The 21740-nt window shown below is 48.1% G+C and overlaps 1 protein-coding gene across 2 annotated transcripts in view; it reads left to right on the plus strand.

Annotated features, from left to right (window-relative positions):
- INTS9 (integrator complex subunit 9) overlaps positions 1 to 17957 on the plus strand; it is a 62259-nt gene extending 44302 nt beyond the window's left edge. Inside the window, exons 13-18 of one of the 2 annotated variants that reach the window (XR_004356468.1) lie at positions 2029 to 2153; positions 3343 to 3510; positions 14116 to 14214; positions 15447 to 15584; positions 16527 to 16767; positions 16879 to 17957. Coding sequence is in view for 1 of the 2 variants with exons in the window: in XM_032684641.1 (XP_032540532.1) it covers positions 2029 to 2153; positions 3343 to 3510; positions 14116 to 14214; positions 15447 to 15584; positions 16527 to 16703 (707 nt within the window). In the remaining variant the exon portion in view is untranslated. Of the gene's footprint in view, positions 1 to 2028; positions 2154 to 3342; positions 3511 to 14115; positions 14215 to 15446; positions 15585 to 16526 lie in introns of both variants that reach the window. The other variant, XM_032684641.1, reaches the window with a different exon arrangement.
- The last annotated feature ends 3783 nt before the right edge of the window (positions 17958 to 21740 follow it).

The following is a 21740-nucleotide window of genomic DNA, read 5'->3' on the forward strand; positions in this document are numbered from 1 at the left end:
GGGGGAAAAAACTGTAATTCTGTCAGGAAAAGTCACTGTGTGTCCTTGGCAAGCACAGTTTGCCATCAGACAGGTGACTTTGGATTTGTGGTGGTTTCAGAACAGCAGTTCCTGTGGGTCACAGGAGCTGAGACCAGCTCAAGTTAACGTTTTTCACATGTGAAGAGTTTCCAAGTCCTGTGTTAGAATTCCCTTGTTAGAATTTCTCACTTTTCCAAGGCTCTTACGTTCCTATTAGTTGTTCGGAGACACACTATGGACTGGATGCCGTTTGGGATTCCAGGATCAAAAATCCATGTCTGTACATTATCGGAGCCTCTGACTCAGAAATACTCAATCTGAGCAGGTGCTGCCTCAAATCTCCTCAGATGGGATGGAAAAACTTTCTTCTCATAACTTTTTTAACTTATTTTTTTCTGTTTCATGTCACATCTCTAACAGAGGAGCTCGGCCTGACTTAAACTTTCTGTTTTCCCCTTATGACTTTTAAAGTGTCTTCTGATTTAACCCTAATTGATCACTGATCATTCTTCAACTAGCTGCCTTCCCAGTATTCCTATTTTTAAACTTCTACTCACGGCTATTAAATTTAACTGACACTAAATGCCATTTTTACATGGATATTTTTAGGCTTTGTTTCGCTGCCACCACCACATCTGCTTTTAACTAACGTGGCTTTTTGCCCAGCACAATTTGTATTTCATGTTTGTGGATTCATGGCTTTTGGGGCATCCTGTAAGATGTCCTCGTTAATATTTCTCACTTTAATGTTCCCAGACAATTGCTTTAAATCTGGGAAAATGATCCCTTTAACAGCTCCAAACTCCTGTATCCTTGGCTGGCTCCATATTCTGCTCTCCCAGGGTAAATATCCCCCCATCACTCACTGCTGCTCAGCCAGCAGCAGATTTTTGGGAGAGCAGTTAACTTGTCTTTATGTTGGATGTCCTGCTGGGTGCTGAAATTTGAAGGAGATTTTCACTTGCTGTCTCCAGGACAAATCCAGCCCTGTGCTCTGCTCGGGGTGATGGAAGAACATCTGGTTAAATCCAGAGTGAAGTCTCTGAATTTCAGTCTCCTTTAAGTTCCTCCTTTCACAGCCTGAGCAGGTACCAGAGAAAAGCCTTGTGCTGTTCTCCAGCAAGGCTTGAACTGGACTTCACCCTGCAGGGTGTCCTTTGGTTCAGGATAATTCAGCAGATAAGGCTTTCATGCATCCCTTTCCCTTTTTCCCATTCTGTCCTTATCAAACTAATACCAGTTTGCCTTTCTCCAGCATTCCCTTTGTGTCCTCAATCTCACAATTATCAGGTGGATGGTGCTGGCATAAGCATTTCCACATCATTAGTTGGTGACCCCCAGAATCAAGAGGTTACATGTACCCTACACTGTGTCACCTGAGATCTACATTTGTCATCCACCCCAAAAAAATTGTCTTTTTCTGTAATATTGTCAATGTTTTATTTCTCTCTGTGTGAGTAGGAGCCTGTTCAGTGCATGACTTTTCCCTGGCATACCTCTAATCTGATTTTTAAAAGTCAGTAATGAAAGGCCCTTTGCTTTTCCACCCGTCTGAACCTAGCACTTAGATTCAGAAGAATAAATATATATATATATAACAATATGATCTTTATGCTGCATTTTTGTCATAGTGAAAACCAGGCTGCCATTTGGGTTACCTTATGAGACCCAAAATGACACATCTTGCCTTCTTTTACAGGATCTGATTAAAAAGAAGAGGTGGTGTTTTTGTCATGATTAAATTTGCTTTAAAAATCGTGCAGTAACGTGTTCAAATGGAATAGTGTTGCTCTGTTGCTTGATTAAGGGAAGACTAATTGTGGGCGTAATTTTCATCAAATTAATTGAAAATAATGGGTGAGGGGAGGAGGAAGGGAAGAGAAATGTGTAACAGAATTAACATTGCTGAACAACAGCTCCTTTAATTCCTGAATGTGGGATCCGAGAGGGATTGGGCCATGTTTGTTGTTAATAAACATTCAGTGTTTCCAACATTTCTCTTTCCAGAACCTGATTTCTCTTACCTGGATGCTCTGGCTCCGTATCAGCCCTTGGCAATGAAATGTGTTTACTGTCCCATTGACACAAGGCTCAATTTTATTCAGGTGTCTAAATTACTCAAAGAAGTCCAGGTAAGGATTTTTCTCTTGCCTTTTCCTATGTTTCTTCACACACTTGTAATAAATAATTCAACTGTGAACAACTGATACATTAAACAAAAGTCAGGACAACACCTTTTTTTTTTTCCATGAGACGTCACAGAGCATTGAGCTCTCCTTTGGGAGAGGTCTGGGAAAAAGGCCAGAGGATTCTTGTAGTCCCCCCTTGACTCTTTTGGGCTTTAGTGGCCTCTCCTTGTCCATCTCACTTGTTTCTACTGAAATTTGCTTTCTGACTCATGACATAATTAAAGTAATACCCAGATTTTTTTTTTTCTGGCTGAGTTTTTCCCTGTGTTTTGCCTTCAGCTTGTTGAACTCAGAGAGGCTTCACACATACTCTTCCAAACCTCCTGGATCATTTTATCTCGTTGTTCTGCCTTGTCACTGCACAACTGATAGAATTGCCACAGCCTGCTTTTGGATAAGCATCTTCTCCCATGTTTTTCCTGGTGTGTTATGCTGTCTCCAAAACACTTTGCAGAACCACTGTCTTCTCCTTTGCCTTCCTTAAATCCTGCAGCGATCCTTGGGGCCACCAGCCTGGTTCTGCTCTGTCAGCATATCTCTGACAGGTCATGAAAACTCAAAGAGCTGCTTGTTGTGCTGATGTTTTTCACAGAACCACAGGATATGCTGAGCTGGAAGGGACCCTCAAGGATCATGGAGTCCAACCCCAAGAGTCACACCATGTGCCCCAGAGTATCATCCAAATGCTCCTTGAGCTCTGGCAGCCTTGGTGCTGTGCCCACTGCCCTGGGGAGCCTGTTCAGTGCCCAGCCACCCTCTGGGGGAAGAACCTTTCCCTGAGGTCCAACCTAAACCTCCCCTGACACAACTCCAGTCCATTCCCTGGGGTCCTGTCACTGGTCCCCACAGAGCTCAGTGCCTGCCCCTCCTCTTTGCCTCCCGAGGAAGTTGTAACTGCAGTGAGGTCTCCCCTCAGTCTCCTCCAGCTGAACACAAGTGCCCTCCCTTGCATATTAACACATCTCCACGACAATTTTGGGATGGCCTTCACCACTACGGCCATTTACTTCCCAGTGTAGACGACAAAGGATTTGGAAGAAAAAGCTACTTGAGCTTCTCGGTTTTTTCTCTCCTTATGGCAACTGCTGATGCCAAAAGGGTGATTAAGGACACGGCTCCTCCTGTTTTGCAGCCCCTGCACGTGGTGTGCCCCGAGCAGTACACGCAGCCCCCGCCCACCCAGTCGCACCGCACGGACCTGATGGTGGACTGCCAGCCCCCGGCCATGTCCTACCGCCGCGCCGAGGTGCTCACCCTGCCCTACAAGCGCCGCTACGAGAAGATCGAGATCATGCCAGACGTGAGTGACTGCGCTGGGGGGGGGGGGGGCGACGGGGGGGGGCTGCAAATCCCAGCTGCTGCTTCGGCAGCCCCTTTAGAAATCGGGGGATTGTTAAGGTTGGAGAAGACCTTCGGGATCGTCAAGTCCGCCGGTCAACCTGCAGCGCCACCACGGTCAGCACTAAACCGTGTCCTCAAGTGCCACCACTGCCCCTTCCAAGGGCAGCCCCTTCCAATGCCTGACCACCCTTTCCATGAAGGAATTGTTCCCGGTATCCAATCTAAACCTTGTCTGGTGCAGCTTGAGGCCGTTCCCTCTCATCCTGCCCCATGTTCCCTGGGAGCAGAGCCCAACTTCCCTCGGCTCCCCCCTCCTGTCAGGGAGTTGCAGAGAGCCAGAAGGTCCCCCCTGAGCCTCCTTTTCTCCAGGCTGAGCCCCCCCAGGTCCCTCAGCTGCTCCTGCTGCTCCAGCCCCTTCCCCAGCTCCATTCCCTTCCCTGGACACTCTCCAGCCCCTCCATGTCTCTCTTGTCTGAGGGGCCCAGAACTGCCCCCAGCACTGGAGGTGCAGCCTCAGAACTACAGATGTTTGTTCTGAAGATATTTGCAGCCTTTGACTAAAGGAATCTTGTGGCTGGGGTTTACTGCTGACTGTGATCATGTAAAGCACGTTCTGTCAAATGCAGGGCTAAGAAAAAAGCATTTTTGAGAGGTAAGTTTGCTGTGTCAGCTAATGGGAATTGAAAACAACATTGGCTGGCTGAGAGATGGGGCTGTTAAGTCTGGAAAAGAGACCCTGGAGCCCCTTCCAGTGCCTAAAAGCGCTCCAGGAGAGCTGGGGAGGGACTTGGGACAAGGGATGGAGGGACAGGACAGGAATGGCTTCTCACTGCCACAGGGCAGGGTTATTTGGGGTATTGGGAAGGAATTCTTGGCTGGGAGGGTGGGGAGGCCCTGGCACACGTTGCCCAGAGAAGCTGTGGCTGCCCCTGGATCCCTGGAAGTGTTCCAGGCCAGGTTGGACAGGGCTTGGAGCAACCTGGGATAGTGAAAGTTGTCCCTGCCCATGGCAGGCAGTGGGATGGGATGATCTTTAAAGTCCTTTCCAACCCAAACCATTGTGGGATTCTGTGATAGTGGGGAAGCAAAAATATGTTCAGGTGAATTGTCCTTTGCAAGGATATCACATCTCACAATTCAAAAGGTGATCTTTGCAAGCCACAGGTGAGGCAACCAGTCACCTCCAGTTTAAATATGGGTGTGAATTAGTTTGAATTAGTGCCCCAGGGTCATGGAAAGGATCCCAGGAATCTGGGATTTGATGGCCAGCAGGTGTCTTTCTCCTTCCTTGAGAATAGCCTTCCCTGTGAGGAGCAGTGTTCAGCCATATGTTAAAGCAGCAGTGAAAAGGCTCATTTGTATTTCAACAATTTCAACAAATGGTTAATTCCTACAGGCTGCAGAAGTCCAGCAGGTTAATGGATTGCTTGTAGGCATCTAAAATGTGGATTACTTATCCCCACAACATCTATTAATGATTCATTAACCCCATAAATCAAATCCAAATGTACCCATCTCACAAAGGCTGACCCACATTCCGACAGACATGAGCTTAAAATATTTTTTTGACAATCCAATCAGCACAAATGTGTCCTTGGATCAAAGGTGACAGTGGCTTTTTGCAAGCAGGTTTAAAAACTCGAATAGTGAGTCTACTTTTCCTCAGGGAGCAGAGGGAGGAGGGACCCTTAGTTGAGCTAAATATGAAGTACAGAACTGGGACTCTGGTGACAAATCCCTCAGCCAGCCCCTGACCCCCATTCCCATCATTTCACACCTGTTCTGCTGGGAGCCTGCCCAGCCCACTGCTTGGAGACAAGGAGAGGGGGGGTTAATTAGCAAATATGCTTGGATGCAGCTCCATCCTGGCCTGGATATTTAATTGTTTGGGAAATTTGCATCTTTATTGGATCCTATGAAACCTAAGCCAGCACGACCAAAACAAATCCTCAATCCAGCAGCCGGTGGCTCAGCTCTTATTCAGATTTCACTGAAGCTTTGGGTTTTCCCCTGAGCTGTGAGAGTGAAAATGAGCCCCTGTGAGCCTGTCCCTTGTGTCATACCTCTGAAGGGGGTGGATACCAGCTCTTCCTGCACTTCCCAAAACTGCTGGGAGAGAGGATGCACTGTAGGGAACGTGGTAGTCACCAACGTGGGAAAAGAAGCACAAAGGAAATGAGGGCTGGTTTCTGTTGCTTTCACTTTGTCTTGGAGAGTTTGAGCAGAAACCTGCACAGACAGGAATATTCCCAGAAATGGCCTGTTTTTTTTTTTTGCCCTAAACCTAATTTCCAAGCAATCTGTGCCCAGGAAGAAGAAACATCTCTTGTAATTTTCCATGTCCAGGTGTTCTCCAGACTGAGTGTTCAGCCCAGAGAAGAGAAAGCTCTGGAATGACCTTATTGTGGCCTTTCAGTACTTCAAGGGGGCCTGTAGGAGAGCTTGGGAGGGACTTGGGACAAGGGATGGAGGACAGGACACAGGGAATGGTTTCCCACTGCCAGAGGGCTGGGAGAGATGGGAGATTGGGAAGGAATTCTTTACTAAAAGGGTGGTGAGGCCCTGTCACAAGTTGCTCAGAGAAGCTGTGGCTGCCCCTGGATCCCTGGAAGTGTCTAAGCCCAGGTTGGATGGGACTTGGAGCAACCTGGGATAATGGAAGGTGTCCCTGCCCAGGGCAGGAGATTGGAACAAGATGATCTTTAAGGTCCCTTCCCACCCAAACCATTCCATGATTTTCCCTGGTTCCAAAGCTACACTGAACAACTTGTGGCAAAAGCTCCCTGGTCTGTAATGATGCTCCTGAAAAGACCCTCCTGAGAGCAAGACTGGGGCTCAGGGCTGTTCATGGGATGCCATTCCCCAGCTCCAAGATTTACAAATCACCCTAAAAGAGGGATCTTGCTGGTTCTTTTTCAGGAAACTACCTGGTCATGGCAAAACCTCAATGTAACCTCCCTTTCCTCTGAGTGGGGTGTGCAAGACAGGATTGCAGATAGGACATGAGGCTCCCTGGTGGGGAGTATTTATTGCTTAATGTCCCCTTTTCAGTAGTTTTTCCAGGAAAAGTCTTTAGGGTTGATAAACATACAGGAATTTCTACACTACAAGGAAAGGGCATTTGTTTCATTCAGGCTGCCACCAGCCCTGGGGTTCAGGGAAGGCTCAAGTGGCAACTGAAAAGGGTATTTTATAGCTCCCAGTGAACCTTGCAATGGCTTGTGATTTGTCAAAACCATGTCAGCTCAACATGGACTGATGAAATCTGCCCTGGAAAAACAAGTCATTGGTAGATCTGCTCCAGGGTAAGGATTTGTGTGTATTTACACTCATAAAAGAAAGGCTCTTGCAGTGAAGTCCTGGTCAGGGCCCTCTCCTGAATCCACAGCCCCTTCCCAGCGGGATGTGCTCCAACTTCTGTCTGGATTCTTCCAGTTTCTGGAAACCAGAGAGTTGGCTCAGAGTGGCTTCAAGTCAGTTCAGACTGAGGGTTTGGTGGTGTGAAATTCCCTTTGCAAAACTGTTGCAGTGATTCAGATTCTGGCCTGTCAGACTAATGTAAATTTATTTTTACTGCTGGAGCTTGTCTACATTTCAATCACTTCACCGAGGAGCAAAGGCAGGTCAAGCAGGGCTGTTGTATGATAATGAGATTTACACTCACAGCAGCCTTTGTTTGGAGAGAGGTTTTAACAGTCCCAAGGCATCAGGCTGGAATGGCTCTCAGAGGGATTGTGGAAACCTTTACACTTGAACTAATTTGTTCTTCTCAGCATCTGCCTTTCACTTTAAAAAATAATAATAATAATAAAAAAAGAAAAGACTGCTTCCTGGAAATTGGTTAGGCATTGTCTATTCACGGCACAACGATGGGAAAATGGAAAACACCTTCTGGAGCAAACAGATAAAATTAAACAGTAGTGTTTGAGCAAATAATGTGCCTGCAGTTTAATTACAGCTGAACAATGGTGCGGATCACTTGGTGTGGCAGCAGACACTTCACTGAGGGCTCTGTGTTTTTAAACTACTCTATTTGCAAGTTCTTCAGGACACAGCCCAGTATGGGAGGGTGTGAATGTGCAAGGCACAGCCTAGCATGGAGGGAAACTGCAGAGGGAATTAGGGAAGCAGCACTGGGCTCTGTTAGAGTTATGGAGCTTTCACTCCACCCTCCCATTCCCTTGTCTTGACTTCTCTTTTTATGCTTTTATCTTACTTCTCCAACTTCCTTCGGGTTTCAGGGACTGAGGAGTTTTAATTTCTGACTTTCTTCTGACCCTCAGCTTATTTTGGTGACCCCAAAATAAGGGAGTCACCAATATTGCCAATAATGGGTGACATTGTCCAATCTCCCGACCTCTCTGTTCCTTTCCCCCTGACTATTCCCCCTGGTGTCCCTGTGCCACAGTCTCACACAAAGTAAATTAAACACAACCTGCCTGTTTGCTGCTCATCCCTCCCTGCAGCCCCAAGCTCACTGAATCTACTGTAAAATTGTCTGGGTCTCTCCCCAAGCTCACTGAATCCACTATAAAATTGTCTGGGTCTCTCCTTTTTTCTAGCAGTTCGACCTCTCCTTTTGACATTCCACCACAACTGCTCTTGTCCCAGCTTTTACCAGCCTTTTTCCTGAACAAAGGCAGACCCAGAGCAGTCAGCCCTCATCTTCTTCTTAAAATTGTCTCCCACCTCATTCCCATGTCTCTTCCCTCCTGGCCATTTGGGGAATTCTGCCCCTTCCTCCCCATTTTTTGTGAGCTTGGAATGTGTTATCCTTCATTTCCTTTGCCCTTTTTTTTTTTTTTTTGCTGTACCTTTTCTCTGGTTGCTCTTACCCACAGATTGTCCTTTTTAGTTAGATGAAACTGGGATCTGCTTTCCTGCTCCCAGCCTGCCTTTGCCTGCCTACATTAATGTCTAGATTTGTTTTTCCTTTCATTTTTGATGGCTGGCTTTAAAATAACACTCCTTTCCAGCCAGGCAGTCACCTCTCTCTTCCCAACCAGCTTCAACAACAACAACATCACATCCTGACTTGACATTCTGACCCATAAACTGGTTACTGTATTTTGAATATTTTGATTTATGCCATTTTTATATCTTTCAAATGACTCATCTTTTGCATCTGCAAGCTGCCTGCCTTTACTTTGAAGATATTTCATGTCCTTGCCTCCCCTACCTGTCATTTTTCATTCCAGTCTGAGGCTGTTTTTTGCTTCTGCTGGTTCTGTTTTCCACTATCCTCTTGTAAGTTCTTCAAACAACTGTTTCCTGCTCCCGAGCTACTGGGGAAGAGCTTCATTAGACAGCCATAAATCTGCTTCATTACACTTCTTAAATACCTCCGTCAACTGTCTTTTGGCACAGGCTTGGCAAAAAGCCAGTGGTAGTGGTAGTCCTGAGCCTACTGCTTAGACTCCCAGCTGGGATTATTCCCTGTTGGTTGCTCAGTGCTGGTTTGGTTTCCAGGCTTTGGGGACAAAGTTCCTCATGCTGATCCAGAGCCCTGGTCCATTAGCTGCACATGGAACATTTACATGGAAAAGAAGAGGTTTGTTTCCTTGCTCGAAACTGCAGATTACCCCTTCTGCCTCTTTTGTTTCTCCACTGGATGTCAGCTCTGGGGAAGCCCAAAGTTAAGATTTAGGCATTTGCAAGCAGTAATAGCAAAAACCTTGGCTATTTATGGCATGATTCTTCATCCACTGAAGTTAATGAGACTTCAAAATCTGCTCCACAGAGAATTTTGGGAGACCCACAGCAACTGGCAAATCCATTAAGTTGGGGTTTGTTTAACAACTGAATTATCCCACTAAAACCACTTGGATTGTGTAAAATGTGAGGCTGAAACCCCAACAAGACATGACTCAGGTCACTCACTGATGATCAGACAGATGCCCTTAGTTCTGGGATGCTCTTCTCTGTTGGAAAAGCCTTTGTTCCTTTAAGTCTCATGAGCAAGATTCCCCAGTTCCCATCCTGCCTGCAGCATGTTCCATATGCTTGCTGGTCAGGAATCCACAGGAATATTTAAATCTCCAACCCTTTCCCCTTGGCTCCATGTGTTTGACCACACATCTTTTGTTCCCTCTGCAGGATCTGATACTTGCAGAATTCCTGCACTCAGACCCAGATTTAGCAGGGGGGGTATAAAGAAAGCCAGGACTGGATCTGTTGGATTCTCCTGCCCACACTAAAATCTCTTCTGTCTGGTTACAAGGGGCTGGACAACAGAGCTCCTGGTTCTTAAAAAGTGAAGGCACAAGAGGAGGCAGGGAGGTAGGAGATGAGGTAAATTGTCTTCCCCTCCTCACATCACCACCCAAATTTAACTGACAGGATGAAGACCATGGTTTTTCTTTTTCTTTTACAAAACTGACTCTACAGATCCTCCCTACTTGTGAAAGGGCTGCTGCACAGCCTTTAAACAGGTGGAATATTTGGGCAATCTCTTCCCATCAGAGATACACTGGGAAGATGCTTTTCTGCCTCCAGAAACTGGATCTGGTGTGTGTGAGGAGCAAGGGGAGTGGAGAGATGGAGGTGTAAAGCAGATTTTTCTCTTTTTAGGTTTTGTTGAGGACTAGTTTTTATAAAACCCTCTATGAATCAACTCTGATCTCCAGGGCTTGGTGGGCTTTATCTGAAGTCAGGCTTTTCCTGAAGTCAGGATCTATAAAATCCTTGGGTTTCTCTAATAATTGGGAGAGGATATTTTTCTGTCTCATCCAACTTCCATCCTGTTTAGGGCCTGGGATGTGGGTAAGAATCTCTTCAAACCTGGCAAGCCCTCAGGTTGTGAGCCACCATTCCCACCTGGAAATGGAAGTGCCCTCAGGGATTACCTGGCCAGAACCCAGCTGCACTTACTAATAGCCTTTATAATGTGCCTCAAAAAATGTAAGGCTCCAGCTCCAAATTACAGAGACTTTTGCCCCTGCTGTTCCCACTCGGTGCTGTTCAAACCCCCACTGTCTCTGATGGCCAGAAACCTCCTCATTTCCAGCCCACACATACTCACTGCTGGCCTGCGCATATTTATTCTTAACACCATGTTTTAGCATAAATACATTTCCCCTTTTGTTGGTATTTTCCCTGTGGTGTTCATTTAGAATAATCAAATTCTCCCTTTGGGCTTTCTTTTTGCCAAGACATTTAGTTCCCTCTTACCAGGCAGCTTCTGCTGCCCCAATCTACCCTTCAGAATATCTTACTTGAGCTGAAATTACCCACAATTTACAAGTAGTTCAGATGGGATCTTGCTGGGCTCAGTATAATAGTGATGGCTCATCTCTGCAAGAATTACCTGATATTTTCTGAGGTTTAATTTGGCTTTTCCACAACTGTGTCACTCCCAGTTCTAATGGGATGGACTAATAAACCTGGACCCCTCACCTCTGTCCTTTGCAGCAGCTGAAATTCTCTGTATCAGCCCAATCTCTGGCCTTGCATTTCATGCTGTTGAATTTCAGCTTGTTTTTCTCACTCCAGTTCTTGAACTCATTGAGTTCTTCCTCTCTGTTTTCCTGGTCTTTCCTTCTGTTGAAGGTGCCTCTGCCAGCTCCAGTGGGACCTTCTGAACACTCTCCTCGATTTCTACTGGGGTCATTAATAAAAACTGGGAGTAGCCTCAAGACTGGGCACTGCACAAGCTGAACAAAACTGATCCCTGCCCAAGGAATGTATCACAACTTCATTTTTTGCCTTATTTTTCCTGAGGATTTGCAGGGTGTTGAGTCCAAACGGGGTCTGTCCTGCCCAGTGGTGTCACAGCTCTGTTTCATGTCTTTGGTTTCTCTGGTTTGACCCAGAGCTGCAGCTCTGGGTCCCACCTCTAATGCAGAGATCACACATTTGTGCAGTTTGCAAATCTGGGAAAAAAGCACATTAAGTGTTGATGTAAAAACCCAGCTGGGTCCCTCTCTGGATACACGTGGTGTAATCTGATGTACACATCAGTGATTTCAGATCCCAGAAGTTGAGGGGTTTTTAATTCCTAGTAAACTGTGCTGTGCTCCTTCTTTGTCCTGGTCGTGGAGGGTGAAGATCCAGCTCACCCCACTCAGCTGAAACTTTGCCTCTCCCTGCTGGGTCAGACTTCCTGCACCTTCCCCAGAGGTGAAGTTTGGAGAGGTGTCTCCAAAATCCAGGAAGAAATCACTGCAACTTGGCCATTTAAATACTGGTTGTCTGTCCCTGGGAAAATCCCTCATGTGCTAAAATTCTGGTCCTCCCCTGATTTCATTCACTGATTTTTCAGCCTCAGTTTTATTTTTTACTGTAGGAGTGTCAGGTCCATCCCCAGCCCCTCATTGCCAACAGGAGGATTTTTGGCTGGTGACTGAAGACAACTTGCAAACTTAAACCTGTCCCTGTTGAAGGTCTTAGTAGAGACTTAGGAGTGGCCTAACCCATGTTCTTCTTTCTCAACAACTGTAGTTTGGCCAACATTGGTGTTTGGGCTCACAAGGTGTGTGTCAAATCCCATTTTGTTGAGGAAAACACAATCCCTCCAGCAAAGATTCAACAGTAAAAATGCCTTTACTCTGGTTTAGCATGGGTGGACAAGCTAAAAACTGAAATAGTGCACACACAAGTTTGTCTTAAGGCAGTCCAAGTGCTCATCCATAGGCAGGGGACTGATTAATGTGCTGTTAGTTCTCAGTGTCCCTGCTTTTGTGCCTTTCCTGGTGCCAGCATGTGACACCAGGCTTGTGATAATGACTGCAAGGAAGACTCATTTATTGCTGCGTGGTGGGGGGCTTTTCAATCTCACACACAAAGGCAGAACAAGATCCAGCAGCTGCAAGTTGGACAAATTCAACCCTGAAATAAGCCACGGATTTCCTGGCTGCAGAGGGGGAATTAAAGTTTGAAACAGCTTGTGAGGGGAGACATGGAGTGGCTGTAGCTTGGAGTGCAGGCAAGACTTGCTGTCCCTGTGAAAAGGGTTCCTTTAATGCAGCATTTTGGGAAGAGTTCTGTGATTTCTGTGTGCAGGAGGTCAGCTGAAAGGAGTGCAGAAAGGAGTACAGCAGAGCTGTCTGGCCTTGGAGGGTGAATTACTGGATGTGATTAAATGACCCTTTTGGTTTGGGTCAGTGAGTTTCTATAATAAAAGGATTGGCTGCCACAGGGAGAGGGCTGTGGGCTGCAGCAGTGTCTTGGAGGAAATAAAAACGAGTGTCTGTCTCACTGGCTTTCTGCTGTTAATAATTTAAGTGTTGCTGTTTAGCAACTGCGTGGTTAAAACCTGCACAAACGTTCATATCCAGATATTTCAGTGGCAGCAGACTTCGATTCTGAGCAACTCCCTGTTTTTTAAAGACCTTTCCCTTCACGGTGTTTGTCACTTTGCTCTTCATTAGATCCCACTTTGTATCGATCTCCCTCTGGGATGTGGTGGGAATGGGAAGTGCCTTCGACCACAGCCAAGTGCAGAACACACACTGCTGCAAGTGTTGCTATTTTTAGGTCCCAGGAGAAATCTGAAGCAATGATTATCATTATATTTTCATTCTCTCAGCCTTCAACAACAAACTGTGAAGGCTGTACTAAAATTGCCTGCTTTAAACGTTGGGAAGAGTCCCAGAGTGACAGCAATCCCTGAAATTTGGATTTCTAAGGTTCACCAGGTCTGAATATATACAAAATTTAGGGATTTTTAATGCAGCCTGCGTTTTTTCCAACACACCAGCTGTGTTATTGCAAGGAGGGGCTCTCAAAATGTTCCTGCAGCCTTAATAGTGGTGGGTGAGATTTTCAGAAGTCATTAAAAGTAGCTGAGCTTTGCCACAATGAAAGCCAAGAAGAAAACCTTCTCAGTTGCCCTGGTAGCAAAAGGATTACACCAGAAATGGGGTGTTTTGAAGTCAAGTTCAGTTGATTCTCTATCCACGAGGATTAGAGGTTTGCAGTGACTGAGTGATCACCTGCATGGTCGGAATTTGCAGCAGACCAGGGAACTCAGCAGTTTTTTTGGTACCTGAAGAGCCAGGTCTGGGACGTTGCCATTGGATCCAAAGGTGTAGCCAAGACTAAATTTTATGTCTTTCAGGGAAGAATTGTATAAAAGGCAGTGGGAGGGTTTTTGTGAAGCATTGTAAGGAATAATTTCAAAGTAATTGACAGAGCCATTGGGTTTTTAAGGATAAATCCTTTACTTCCAGCTATTCTGCAGCCAGGAACTGAAAGGAAACTCACTTTGGTTTTTCATTGCCCATCCACGTAACAAACATAATAAATGATGCTGAGTTAGATCATTAACTTCACTAACTAAAATTATTAATGAAGTTGCCTTTTTAAACAAGGATTATTTTTTCTGGTTTCTGGGATCAGCCCTGGTCACTGAAAACCTCTGATCCCACTAGGAAATCCATAGTTTTAGGAGCTGGAAGGAGGGCTGGGCAGGTAAGAGGAGCCCTCTGTCACTGTATCAGTGGGTTTGTGTTCACAGTTCACTGGTCCATGTTTAAAAACACCTTGCTGCCAGTTTAAATCACAGCTGGGCTCAGGCACATTCTGAGCTTCTCACCTGCTGACCAAAAATCTCCTTTGGCTCCAGCTTGCAGATTCCCTCGTGCCCTTGGAGATCAAGCCTGGCATTTCCTTGGCAACAGTCTCTGCTGTGCTGCACACCAAGGACAACAAGCACGTGCTGCAGGTACAGGACAGTGGGAAAGGGGGAAAAATATCCTTACCTGGCTCTCCTGCCATCTGGGATCTCAGCTGTCCTCACGAGGAGCTCCTTCCCCACCGGAGCAGATCCTTGTCCGAGGCTGTGCCAATGAGGAATTACACGTGGAGTGGAGAGTGGGATGCAAATAAATCTCTCTGCCCTCTTTCCCTTGGCCATGTGCCTGGCTGAGATAAAAGGGGAAGTGAGATTATTCCTGAAGGGAGGCTACAAATCATCCTGCTGTCTTCCATAACCAGGAGCAGCATCAGTCAGTCTCCCGTGGACTCTGAGCTGAGGGTCAGAGGAGAGAGATGACCTGGAACATCAGACCTGGGAAGGGACTGTGCCTTCAGTTGTCCTGTTCCCCAAGAGGCAGGTTGTACATCCTTGTGCAACATGTTACATCCCTTCCTGCCACCTCCCTCAGGCTGGCACTGGAATTCCTGGCATTAGTGCTCCTCAGGAGGAGGTGATGTCCTGGTTCCCTTTCTCCTTGGATACAGGAGCCTGCAGGGACTCAGTGAAGAGCCCTTCTCCTCCTGGGCCCAGCATGCTTGGGAAGAGGGCCCAGGATGGAATTGTCTGCAATGCAGGGACAGAGAGATGGGTTCAGGAATTGTGTCAGTGCACAGCAGACAGACTGTCCTCCTCTTTCCAAGTCTGTTCCCTAGAAACACCGAGCAGCGCTGGGAAAATGGAATTGTTGCAGTGGAATTGGTCTGAGGCTGCTTTGTCCTTTGTATTGTTCATTTACTCAGATTCCTGCTGCCAAATAAACTTAGACCTGGGCTTAAAATGCCAGAGCCTCATAAATGGCTGGAGCTGAGCCAGCCCAGTGATACCTGTCAGGACTGGCTGAGCCTGGGAGCTCTGGAGTTACAGACACTGTGTAGGCAAGGCCCAAAACTCGATTTATGAACACAGCATCATCTAACTGAGTGATTAATTCCCAAATAACATGATCCAAGCACACAGTCCCACCAACCAACAGGGAAACAGTGGGATTGGTGAAGTGACTCCAGTCACTGCAGCAGCTGCCACCCCCTCCCTGCCTGTCCAAATTCTTCCTGAAGACTCATTTTCCAAGGCCAGCGTTCTCTTGACATCCCTTTTTTCCTCATTCCCTGAGTGTTGCTCTGAACTTGCCCATTTCTCAACCTGTTGCATCCTTCAGAGTGTGATTTTTTTTTTCCCCTGTGCACCTTCTCATCCATCAGCTCCCTCCAAAGCCTCCCCAACCTCCTGCCAGCAAGAAGAGGAAGCGAGTGAGTGATGATGTGCCGGAGTGTAAAGCTCTGAAGCCGTTGCTGAGCGGCTCCATTCCTGTGGACCAGTTTGTGCAGACTCTGGAAAAGGTGGGGATTGTTGGTGGCAAGTGAGGATCCAGCAGATTTCTGTTAATCTCAGATGTGCTGCTTTGGTGGCAGAGAGGGGGGAAGTAATTCTAGTGTAGCTTGCAGTGGAGAAGGGCTGGGTTAGCAAAGTATTCCATGGAATGTGCTTGGAGGGAATAGTCCCCCATGGAGTTGTGTCCTGATACAGAGGTTTCATGTCCTCCTGTTTTCCCATGGAAGCAGAGCTTTTGGGAATGGGTGAATTTCCCCACATGGCTTTTTGGATTCAGCAGCTGATTTCCAATAAATTTCAACAGTGGGGAGGAATTCTCAAAAGCATTTAAATTTCCACAAGTTTTGTGAGAGGGAGGTGACCAAGTGAAGAAGAGATCCTGGGAATGTCTCCACTGGTGGAGCAGCTTTCTGGGGAGCTGCAGGGTGGGGGATTTAGTGGCTGAGCTTACAGGCAGTTGGTTGCTGCTCTGAGGAGCCTTGTCCTTGCCTGCATGACTTCTGGGAGAAAAATAGCAGGAAAAAGGGCAGGATTGTGGCCTTCCTGTACCTGAAGGGGCTACAAGAAAGATGGAGAGGGACTTTGGACAAGGGATGGAGGGACAGGACAAGGGGGAATGGATCACACTGACAGAGGACAGGGATAGATGGGGTATTGGGAAGAAATTCTTCCCTGTGAGGGTGGTGAGGGGCTGGAATAGAATTCCCAGAGAAGCTGTGGCTGCCCCATCCCTGGGAGTGTCCAAGGCCAGGTTGGACGGGGCTTGGAGCAACCTGGGCTGGTGGAAGGTCGGGGTTGGAACTGGCTGAGCTTTAAGCTCCCTTCCAACCCAAACCATTCCATGATTCCATGAAATTCATCCTCTGCCCTGTGCCCTGGGTTTTCATCTCTCCCTGTTTTCCTGAGCTGTGGTAACATCCCTTTCTTCCCCCCTCCCCACCCCACCCCAGCACGGGTTCAGCGACGTGAAGGTGGAGGACACGGCCAAGGGCCACATTGTCCTGCTGCAGGAGGCCGAGACCCTCATCCAGCTCGAGGAGGACTCCACACACATCATCTGTGACAATGATGAGCCTCTGAGGGTCAAACTGAGAGACCTGGTCCTCAAATTCCTGCAGAAGTTTTAGCTCCTGGACATCCCACTGTTCCTGCAAGGAGAGAGCCCGGAGCACCAGGACTCGGAGCTCTCTGGTGAGAGACTGGATTTGGGGATTCAAAGAGAACAAGAAACCACCTTCCCCTTCATGGAGAAGCAAGGAAGTATTTTTAATATCTGTCTATTTTTTGAATCTTATTTTCAAGCTGTTTTGGAATACTTTGGAGGAGATCCCTGTTGTGTAAAATTGGGAGTTGGAATATTCCGGGAGCCACGAACTGCAGAGTGAATTAACTCCAGTGTGTGTGTACAGCACCAGGGTAAACTGCTGCTCCTCTGTGTGACCCTCAGCAGTGTCTGCCCCAGTCCTTCCCCTGACAAAACTCTGTAGGAATATGGAAACAATGGCCTGAGAGATTTATTTTTCCTCCCACTGTTTCTTCCCAGTCACCAGATCCAGTTTTTCCTGTCCTCCATCCACACTGGACACGTGTACTGCACTGGCACAAGGAGGATCAGAAAGCTGGTGAGGCAAAGATTGTAGAAATAAAAGCAGAAAAGGGGGGTCTGATGGACATGTGGAATATGGGAAGGGCCTGGCCATTCCCTGCACAAGCAGAGGGATGTTGGAAAAGCTTTATCCTTTAGGAATTCCAGGTGTTTGTTGATGCTGCAGCTTCACCTCTTATAACCACATCTGTCCATGGAGCTCCAAGCTCTTCACTGAGCCAAACTAAAGCTGGTTCCTGCTGGTTTCCTCCATCATCAGGGGAGGAAATACCTCAGGAAGACACTTAGGGGAGTCCATAAAGTGGTTACATTCCTAGTGCTCATAAAAAACCTTGGAGATTTAAGTGCCTCTTGTTTCGACCTTCCAAAAAACTGTCCTTCCAGCCCCCACATCCCAAATCCTGGGTGGAACACTGAGTCATTCACGCAAAGCCATCTGTACTGCAGACCTGGGGAGGGTTTTCCCTCCCCAAATCACATATTTTGGGGGCCTAAACTTAGTCAATAGTTTTGCTTTCACAGGCGACCGATTTCTGGGATTTACGGCTGTTTGTTTTTTATTGGGTTGTTTTGTATTTATTTGGTGTCAAAAAAAATAAAAAGCATTAGTGAGACTGCCAAGGGGGAAGCACATCCAGGGTTTATAAAAGCATCTCCATACCCATTCCACATCCAGAGTGTCCTGTGAAACACAACTGCTCCTTCAGTTGATGGCTTTGGGGAGTTTGGGGCAGGGCAAGAACAGCCCTGCAATAAAACCCTTTTGCCACTGGAATTCCCACATCCCATTAAGGATTTCTGCTGGATTGGATGTACAGATCCCAGCATCCACACCTCCACTTTGTGTGTGAGAAACAGAATCATGGATGGGATAAAAAACTTGTCGCAGTAACATGAATCCTCATCAGGGTTTTGCAGCATTTGCAGCAGCTCAGCTTCTTCACTGTCACTTAAAAATGAAATAAAAGAATTGGGAATATTTCACCCGGTGATTAAATCTCCAAAGGGATTATTCCCAACCCACAGAGGCCATGGGATAAACTCATCTTTCTGCCTTTTACCTCCAGTGTTGATCCCACTGCCCCAGAGCCTTTGTTTTCATAGAATCATGGAATGGTTTGGGTTGGAAGGGACATTAAAGCTCGTCCCGTTCCACTCCCTGCCATGGGCAGGGAACCTTCCACTATCCCAGGTTGCCATGGTCTTCACGGCTTTCCCAAGGCTTTCCCACCCTCCTGAGAAGGAAAAAGTAAAAATGAGAAGATTTTTTTTTTTTTACATTTTTCTTCTTGTCCTTTTGAGCAGGGAAACTTCTTGCTGTTCCATCAGCTCAGCACCTGAAAGTGGATTGTTTTGTCCTGAACAGGAGGGTTGTGCCTGCTGGAAAAATAAACATCCTGGGGAGGGGGGAATCCTTAATGGAAAATCAGGATTACAGCAGCAAAAGGAATGGCTTGTTCCTTCTGCACAGAGGAAGGAAAAGCAGCAGCATTTCTTCGTGCTGGGTCAGTCCTGCAGAGTAACCATGGCAGCCCAGGCAGGGGGAGGAGTGGGGATGGCTTTATCCAGAGATGCTCAGTTTACTGGGAAAAGAACAGCAAGGGTTCTTGGTTTCACTCTCTTTCTTCCAGAAAGGGGGGAAAAAAATGCCCTTGGTCCCTGTTCCATTGTTCCATGGATCCCACATCCCACCCCGAGCTCCTCCTGCCTCTCTCTGCTGCTCCCCAAATGAAACACAAATAGTGGGGGGTGTTTGCAGCTGGGCAGGGAATTAATTCCCAGTGAGATTCCCAACCCTGTGCTCCCACAGCACAGCCAGGGCTCAGGAGAAACGGGGAGGGAAGGTTAAAATCAGCTTTCTGCACTCGGATGGCTTTTATGGAACAGATATTCACGTTTTCTCTCCGTTGATGGAGCAAGTTGTTTAATTCCAGGTTCATATCCAGACACAGTCCCTGGGATCTGTCACTCAGAGAGTGCCCTGAGCCCCCTCTGTGGGCACTTGGACATGGTGAGCAGAGGGAAGCTGGAGCAAAGTGGGGGATTTGTGTCCCATCAGCAGCTCAGCTTTGGGGAGATGGGGGGACATGGGAGCAGAGGGATTTGGGTTTGGCTGCACGTCCCTGCCTGGGCAGGGTCAGGGTGGGAAAGGTGGGATCAAACAGGTCCCAGTTACCTGTCACCTGGGAGCCATGAACTGTCACCCATCCCTTTAGGATCCAGAGCTGTGACCCCATCCCTTGAGGATCCATGAACTGTGACCCCATCCCTTGAGGATCCATGAACTGTGACCCCATCCCTTGAGGATCCATGAACTGTGACTCAAATCCCTTGAGGATCCATGAACTGTGACCTCATTCCTTGAGGATCCATGAACTGTTATCCAATCCCTTGAGGATCCATGAACTGTGACCCCATCCACTGAAGATCCATGAACTGTGACTCAGATCCCTTGAGGATCCATGAACTGTGATCCCTCCCTTGAGGATCCCATTCCTTCACCTCCCCTTCCCTTCCCTTCTCCTTCCCCACTTTCCCACCCACGGAAACACAGCAGCCCTTTTGCTTTCCAGCCTGGCAACAAATTCCAGATAAACAAAACACCAGGGATAAAATCCCATTTTTCTCCCCAAAGCCCTTCCCGGCAGCGAGCCCGAGGGGTAAATCCTGCACAGCCCAGACACGGCTCAGCACAGGCCCAGCAGTGCCCTCTGGAAAAGGGCCTGGATGTTGGGATTTCTGTGCCCCTGCAGCCACAGTGCTCCCCCTTCCCATTCCCAAACACTTTTACCAGGAGCTGTGCTGCTGCTCCGGCTCGTGGGTGGAAAACACTCATCCAAATCCACTGGGAATGACAGACACCACGGGCTCAGGGCTGCTCCCGGTGTCCGGCCCCACAGGAGTGTTTTCCTGCATTTCCAGCTGGGAAAAAAAACCCCAAACCCAGTAATTTCCCTCTTCCTTCCCATCTCAGCTGGGAAGGGACGAGCAGGTCCTTTCCTGGGCTCTGGCAGGAGCTGCTGGATTTTATGGCACTGATGGGCAGAACGGGACAATTCCAGCAAAACTGCTTTTTGTCAAGGAATGTGTCATCCCAAGGGGAACATCGAGGGCACTTTGTAGTGCAGAGGAGTGGAGTGTAAAGCACTTCTCACCGCCCTCCCTCCCGGGAGCAGGGAATGAATCATTAATGGGATTGATGGCTTCCTCTTCTCCCCAGTGCTTGCTTCCTCATCCCAAGGTACAATTCCTCATCCAGGCAAAAAGGAAATGGGACAGGAGCTGCAGTGCTGTACCTCCTGTCACCAGACACAGCAGTTCCAGATTTTTATCTGCTGCCCCGGGGCTGGAAAAGCCTCCGGATCAAATGGGATCAAATCAGCTTCAGCTGAGCCGGTGCCCAAGATGCTGCTGGGGCTCCCTGGGGAGCCAGATCCCAAAACAGCCTCCCAACCAGGCCAGTTCCCTGGAGCCAGGATTTCTGTGCCCTTCACTGCCAGCGACATTCCAGCTTCCCTGCAATATTCTGGGTAAAGACCCCAGGAATTTGGGAGGCAGGTCCTGGGCTGAGCATCCACCTCCTGCCTTCCGGGACCAAAATAATGTGGGGTTTCCCTGAAACCTCTCCTGGAAATAAAGCCAGGCATGAACAAATCCCTACCCCAAGGAAGCAGGGAAAAGAAAGGGCACATTTCCCAGGGGAGCAGCAGCAAGGGCAGGAACAGAGGGAACAAGTGACTACGGAGGAAGAGGCTGCTCGGGAGGGAAGGCAAAGAAAAAACCAGCAGGAAGGAAAAGAGAGGGAACCCAGGCACATGCAGGAAATCCTGTGGGATTTCCAGACCATGACTTGTGGCCCAGCCACCTCTGTTTGTCCCCCCCCCGCTCCTCCCTGCAGGTTTGAAGCTGGAAATCTGTTTACAAATCCCATGGATCTGTTTGTGTTTTCCACCTCAGCCTCCGGCACAGGAGAGGGAGCGGGAGCGCCCCCTGAGCCAGCCATGCCATAGGAATGGCCCCTAAAGGATTTCTCAGGATCCCTGGGCAGGGATGGGCACGTTTTCAATCCCAGCACCGACGCGGCTGCTGCTTTCATTGCCTGGAAATCTCCGGACAACTCTTCCCGAGGTGGCTCCCAACATCCCACTGTCCCTGCAGGGCAGAGATTCCATGGCTGTATCCCACCAGTGGAGCGGGCTCAGGGTCAGGTGCCCTTCGGTGGGTACAGTTGGTGATGCAGAAATCCAGGGGTTTCCAGCCCCCCTGGGGGGTGTCCCCGATGCCACCAGGAGCCCTGTGGCACCGCGGCACTGGGATGGGATATCCCGGGAAGCTACAGAGGGGTCCAACCCCTGCGGGGCCACGAGCTCCCCGAGGGACGAGAGGGGGTTTAGCACCATGAGGAGTTTCCACTATTCCGGAGCAGCCCTTTGCTCCTGCTCCCTTGGGAATTCCAAGTCTGACAGGTGCTTATTTTTGGGATACTCCAAGAGCCCGGAGCCGCCCCATCCTGGTCCCTCCCCTGTCCCGACCCCAGCAAAGAGGCGCCGAGCCGCTC

This window comes from Chiroxiphia lanceolata, chromosome 3 (assembly GCF_009829145.1).
Source record: "Chiroxiphia lanceolata isolate bChiLan1 chromosome 3, bChiLan1.pri, whole genome shotgun sequence".
Taxonomy (NCBI): Eukaryota; Metazoa; Chordata; class Aves; order Passeriformes; family Pipridae; genus Chiroxiphia; species Chiroxiphia lanceolata.